The following is a 7,027-nucleotide window of genomic DNA, read 5'->3' as shown; positions in this document are numbered from 1 at the left end:
TTCTTTTTCTTCTTTTGTTGTAGTGCTTGGCAGCTTGGCTGGATCCTCTAGGGCTTTATGTGCCCTTTGTTGTCCCAAGATAGCCTTGATTTTGGCTTTCCACAAACCAAAATTGCCTTTCCCATCAAATTTCTCAATGTCATACCTTGCTATTACCATATCTGTTTCAAATTTCAACTGAAAGGCTCCAGGATTTTGCTTCTTTAGAATCTTGACTAATCTTGAAACTTTCTTGTAGTCTCTGATACCATTTGTTGGGCTTGATAAGAGAAATATGGGTTGAAGAACACACACGAAACTTGATCTTTTTGGGCTGAAGAATACTCAAGTCCTATACGAATACCAGATACCCCTTTTCTTATTCACACAATAATAAAACAATGTGTTAAAAGCACAATCCGTGTGATGAGAGATCTCGACCTTACACCTTGATGGCTGAGATTAGAACTTGGCACTTCTGCTGATTGTAGAACTCTAATGTCTATACTTTCTTTCTTTGTTGCAGAGAATAGAGAGAAAAGAAAGAGAAAATCGAAGGGAGATGCTGTCGGAAATCGCAGGGCGATGAGGCTTCAGTCGTCTAGGCGATGAGATGTAAAGATGGAAGTCGTTTAGACGATAGGGGAAGAGTCGTCTAGACGATGAAGACTTTACTGAAGATTGTCTAGACGATGGGGTTCAAGACGATGAGCGTCTACACGATAGGGGTGCCGAGGTAAATGATCGTTGGCTAAAAGCTACACGATCGATGGATCAAAGATATACGATAGAACAAGACGATCGGGAAAAAGATGAACACGATGGTTTACGTGGTTCGGCCAAGGACAGCCTACATCCACGAAGAAGCTGAGGGGAGTTTTTTTTATTAGGGAATCTTACAAGATTGCTACAAGATAAGTCTCAAGCTTTCTTGATCGCTCTGTACAATTTTTCTCTCACACTTTTACAAGTAGTTACACAGTGTATTTAAAGATAGCTTGAATGTAACAGATTTGTAATCACTTTGAAGTTGTTTTCACCTTTCTGTATTAACAGTATTTGAGTAGACAAGATTGACCCATAAGGAATGAATTCTCAAAGCTTTTAAGGACAGGCAAAAGAAAGCAGTGACCTGAGTAAATGAATTTAGAGTTGTGACTGCAAATCTAACATACTTCCATGTGGAAAAATGAGCTTGGTTTGCCTCGACGAGGTGCTCGATAATCGAATGTTGTGACAAAAGTCCTACAATATAGAGCTAAGTGGACCCATGGCTAGGGTCAGGAAGTGCCCAAGCTGAAAATTATATTATGTTCTATGAAGTGGGTCTCAAGTCAAGTCCAAGGTGAAGTGCAAGTAAGTCCATGTGGCATTGTGCAAGTTCAATATTCATCTGAAAGCATAAAAAATGGAATGGATCAGTTAACCAATTTTAAGAAGAAAAGTCAAGAAAAATTGCAACTTCTTTCCCATTGCTAATGATCCATGTCCCGAGTACATCAGCTTCTTGAAGTAGATGCAATGCAATTAACTTCATATGATAAACAAAAATATTAGCTAAAATCTCATTCTGATTTGTAGGTTTCGCAGTTAATCAACACTTAATATACTAGGTAAGGACCGAGGAGCTAAGAAGTACATATACGGATATGAGACACGGATATGAAACAACACAAACACGCTAATACCATTTTTTAAAAATCTAGGACACGACACAAAAATTACTCGTTTATTAAAATATATATCATTTTTATTTCAGAAGAAAATTCAAAGTATAGGTTGAATCATTTATATGCTTAAAAAATTAGTTTGATATATTTCACATTCCAAATTTATTATTATTATCATATATGTGTCTTTTTAGTCTACTCAACAAGTGTTCTATGCATATCTAACACATCTATTGCACTAACAAGTGTCCGGAACGTGTCTGATAAGTGTCGGAATGTCCAAGTGTCCGACACATGTCAGACACGGACATGCTAGTCAAACTAAAATGTCTGTACTTCTTAGCTGAGGAGTTTTAATAATTAGTATTAACATTTAATTATATAAATAATTCGATGGTTATGCCATTATTTGGTTGCTTCTGTACCAGAACATGGAGTTCAATGATGCAACAATTGGCTCCTCCATAGAAAGGAAGCCAAACAAGGATATTTTATACTTCCATTTTCAGTGTGATACATTCTATCTTGATTCATTTAATCCACTGTGTTAACAACTTTACTTGCACAATGGTTTGTAATGAATGGAACAACTTGGCCACAGCAGAACAGAATTTTGTGATACAAACAAATATAAACCACAGATTATGTGTGGAGGGTAGAATAGACAAAACCATGTGGAAGGGTCCACTCAAATACCCAACCACCATACTCCAATACCTTACTTATAGCTACTGGATAAGCAAGCATCATTCACCAGCATGAAGCTTTCTTCAAAACTTTATAAATATAAACATCATATGAGATTTCAAATACCATTTTCAATTGACTTTCTCTTCCTGTTGGATCGAAACCAATCCGATCGAAAAGTTTGGATCTTTTCATAAACTTTCATCTCAAACAAATGGGAATTCGGTTGCTATCTTTGGTTCCTCATCCCAAGAAAATCCTGAAGATTCAGTCAGGATTTGCCAAAAACCATTTGGATGTTCCAAAAGGGCATGTAGCAGTTTATGTGGGACTGATTCAAAGGAAACGGTTCGTGGTTCCGATATCTTACTTAAACCATCCGTCATTTCAGCAACTGCTCAGCCACGCAGAAGAAGAGTTTGGCTTCCATCATCCTCAAGGGGGCCTAACAATTCCTTGCAAAGAAGATGCCTTTACTGAACTCACTTCTAGATTGCAAGTATCTTGAAGGGTGAAGAACAAAGGGCAATCTGTCATTTTTTTTACCATTTTTTTCCCCAAAATTTTTCTATTCACTTGCCTTTTGACTTGCTAGAGAATATACTCCATTGTTAGCCTGTTAATGAGTGGCATTGTAAAGAAGCGTTTACCAAGAAAACTAGATGTGTATACATATATACAATAACAATTCAGAATCAACTTCTATGTAGCTATTCTTGAGTCTATTTATAGATCCTCAAAATTTTACTTTCATCACACGACATCTCTATCTTTTGTTGTTCCATCTCCTTCTCCTTATTCTTCTTATTGGTATACTTTGAATATGTTATCTAGCACTTTGAATTACCAAATATGAGGTCTCAGGCAATGTGTCCTGGTGGGGTTCGGGAGCAATGTCCCCTAAACCTAAGTTGTATTAGTATTTGTCATATTTACGTTATTTACAATTTTGACCCAGGGTTTAGAGAAGTGCGATATATTAACTCTCTAACTCTAGAGGCGATTCTGATATATAATATGATTCTCTCTAATAATAAAATTGCTCTCTCCCTACGCTCGTGGACATAGCTAACACTCTGTGTCGATTCTCTTTGCTTATTTTTATTTGTCAATTTCATAACACTTCTCTCCATATTTTACTAACCGGGCTGAACTCCTTGCAAGTAGAGATGAAATCTCTTCCAATAGGGTGGATTCAAGTCCATTTTTGTCATGTGAGGAGAGGAGAGAGTACAGAAAAGGAACAAACTTTTTAAAATGTGCTTAAGACGATCGATTATCAGAGACATTATAGAAGAAGTACCACAAAAGTTTCTTCCTAGATAGGATAATTGATGTGAAAAAAGATGTAACTTGAATCATGAATTAGGCTGATCCTTTCAATCTGGCAGCTGAAATCAAGTTGAAGTTCAATCAATAAGCTCTACAGCCTACTAAAAGCAATACAGGGCAGAAGCAAATTGATAGCTCCAGAGCTAATAACATGACCTGTTGCATTCCCAGAGTAATAAGTATTACAAACATCCACAATGACGTATAAATTTTTTCTTATGTTAATTGCGAAGTGCTTGTGTTAAATCACCTTAAGCTAGAAGATCACAGTAAATTTACTCCTTTATCAATATTGTTACGACAAACGAAAATCGATAAGCAAAGAATAAGAACAAAAAAAAATCAACACGAAGATTTATGTAATCTACTAGCAGTGTGTTAGCTACGTCTACAAACAGAAAGAGAGAGCACTTTTATTATTAGAGGAGAATATCAAATAATATAGATACAAAGGAGGCACTGATGGGATTAAAGGGTTTATATATAGCATCTCTCTAAATTCTAGGCCCTTGATATGTTGTACATTGGCTTCCAAGCTCAAAAAATAGCAATCTTGCTGGGATCATTTAGGTTTCATATAGAACAAAAAGACATAATTCTTAGGAAGAAGAAGCATTAGTGTCCTAAGGTTGATAGGACCCAAATAATATATCAACAATCCACTAGGATCTTCTCCTAAACAATCAACCAAGCAATTGTACTCCAAAAACCACAATTAATCACCAAATAATCACCAAACAATGAACTAATAATGGACAGCAACAAACCATAAAATTTTGGAAGACTAAAAGCAAAGAGCACACACAAATTATAAGTAAAAAACCCATTCAATGTAAAGAATAAAAACCACTTGTGAGGAGTCTACCCTTGTTAACTTCTCTTATTATAATAAAGTTTAGGGAAAAAGAACTCAAATTAGTCATATAAAGATTCACTACCCACCAACACTCTCATACATAAGAGATCAACACTAGAGATAAAAAGAATGAAAAATCATCCAGTTTTACAGGTTCTGTTTAGCAGCAATTACAGACAAACCAGAGCTCCAAACAAACATCCAAGTTCCAAACAAGACCCTATGTGTATTGAACAGACTGAACAAATTTCAGCACGATCCAACGGTTCAAACTCCGACAATCAACAACTTTGTGGAAGCTGTGCCTGAAAAAATCGAACTGCACAACTATCTATCTTCACAGTTATCTATCTCTCTCTGATTTTATGCTTCTTTTTTCACTCTCTTCCTCCTTAGGTCATACACTTATCACAAAAAAGAAAACCTAGGGCTTTCAAGATGGGTCAACCCAAAAATTAGCCCCAACTGGACCAAACATATTACCCAACATTATTTTGGACTCACAAAATACAAGTTTAAAAATAAAGATTTGCTTGTGCAATAAGTGGGCTGAACAGCCGCAACAAAGGTGACTTGAAACATAGAATTATAGGAGCCTGACAGTCTCCAAAACCAAACCCATGAATTTGGCCCATGAGAGAAGTCTTTATAATGAGCAGTGGCTCTTTATGGCTCTTGATATAATAGAGGATTGAGATGAGATGGGTAATGAAATTTTGTGTGTTCCACTTCACCCATTTAGCAATTACACAACAGCAAACATCAAGTAGAACCACCTAAATGACAAATCTTTCAGATTATAAACATCCTTCAGACATATATGTCATTTTCTGCTGATGATGCAAGATCCATCATGATATACACCACATATTTTTGGAGTAGTTCAATATTTCAACTCAATTCCAGTTCAATTGTCCTATTCTCAATACCTACTAACATTTTTAAGCCAGATAAAAATGTTTGAATATGACTTCATTTATTGGGACAAGTGGGTCCATATTAGCAAGAATTTGATCAAATTTGAAAGTGAGTGTACTTCAACCACTTAAGCAACCCATGTGAGTATTTGAAGAAGCAGGTTGTCCTAAACACCTATCTTCTATTCTCTGTTCTTATCTTTCTCCTCCTTTCTCCTATATATACATACCAAATATACAACTTATCTCCAACTGAAATCTTCTCACAAATTCTCATTCAAACAGTACAAATATCATTCAAAGTTCTTCATTGATCCTTCAGTTCGATCCAATTTCGACATGGGATTTCGTCTACCGTCTATTCTCTTTAGTGTCAAGCAAATTCTCAGAACACAGTCCATTTCAGGGAGATCTCAATCCAGTGTTCCTAAAGGTCACATCACAGTATACGTGGGAGAAATTCAGAGGACGCGGTTTTTGGTTCCGATATCTTACTTGAATCATCCTTCATTTTTAGACTTGCTAAGGAGGGCTGAAGAAGAGTTTGGATTCAGCCATCCTACAGGAGGCTTGACCATTCCCTGCAAAGAAGAAGCCTTCATTGATGTCACTTCTAGACTGCACACTTCATGAAAGCTTGAGAACAAAGAGCAATCCTCCTTGCAGTTTTGACAACTTTTTTCATTCTTTTTCTGTAGGAGATTGAGTTAAATGTTACTGCAAAGTAAAATTTGTATATGGTAGATGAAGTTAGATTTGAAATGGTGGAGAATTACATATCCACTTGTACATCAATGAAAAATATCAATTGCAGTGAAACTAAGATCTTCATTTTGCAAACAAAGGCTAGTAAAGAGCTAACTCTGCAACTAAGACAATTTGAGATATAATACTTTCATAAAGCAACCAAGAATTTTTATCAACTGAAACATTGATAATAAGCTTAGAGTTAAATCTTTGGCGTCTTATATGATAATCAGCTTTTGATTCTGGAAAATCATGTCAAGGACTAATCACATACGATAAAGCATGTTTTAAATCATCAATCAATCCAAAAACTTAAACCAATGGATTATGAAAATTTTAATATTATATCTATCATGCTGTTTTTTCAGCACTTAATATTATATCAATGGGTTATGGACTTTCATTGGGAAGGAGAAAAGTCCAGTTTTGTCATACAAGGAGAGAGTATAGAAAAAGGAACAATTTTATTCAGCAAGAAACACTGATCTTTTTGTGGACAGTAAAAAGCAAGACCAAATAGTTTCACGAAGACTCTCCAATTGGTTAGCGAAGGATTTGGATTTGAGGTAAACACTTTTTTTTTTAACAAGAAATGGAACTTTTTATTAAGTAAATGAAAAGAGGCTAATACTCAAAAATGCAAAATCCAGTGAGGAGTGAATTAAAAATCAATAAAAGAAACAAGAAGGACAAACAGCACAAAGAGGATAATCTATAAACAAGGGAAACATATTTTTATTAAATGGGAATTTTGTTATTAGAAACTGGAGATGTTGCACTGTTTGAGACATTGGTGAATCGCCAAATTTTGCACCCACAACAATGAATATAATATTTTC

The 7,027-nt window shown here is 35.5% G+C and overlaps 2 protein-coding genes across 2 annotated transcripts; both read left to right on the top strand.

The window, feature by feature from the left end:
• The first annotated feature begins 2,391 nt into the window (after positions 1–2,391).
• Positions 2,392–3,035, top strand: LOC120087900 (auxin-responsive protein SAUR21-like). Its single transcript, XM_039044908.1, has one exon. The coding sequence runs from the start codon at positions 2,551–2,553 to the stop codon at positions 2,842–2,844; it is 294 nt and encodes a 97-aa protein (XP_038900836.1). The 5' UTR covers positions 2,392–2,550; the 3' UTR covers positions 2,845–3,035.
• Positions 3,036–5,638: 2,603 nt separating this feature from the next.
• Positions 5,639–6,264, top strand: LOC120087899 (auxin-responsive protein SAUR23-like). Its single transcript, XM_039044907.1, has one exon. It carries the CDS (start codon positions 5,781–5,783, stop codon positions 6,072–6,074), a length of 294 nt encoding a protein of 97 aa, XP_038900835.1. The 5' UTR covers positions 5,639–5,780; the 3' UTR covers positions 6,075–6,264.
• Positions 6,265–7,027: the final 763 nt, after the last annotated feature.

This window comes from Benincasa hispida, chromosome 10 (genome assembly GCF_009727055.1).
Source record: "Benincasa hispida cultivar B227 chromosome 10, ASM972705v1, whole genome shotgun sequence".
NCBI classification, from domain to species: Eukaryota; Viridiplantae; Streptophyta; class Magnoliopsida; order Cucurbitales; family Cucurbitaceae; genus Benincasa; species Benincasa hispida.
The sequence above is the reverse complement of the archived record's forward strand: the minus strand, read 5'-3'. Positions and strand labels throughout refer to the sequence as shown.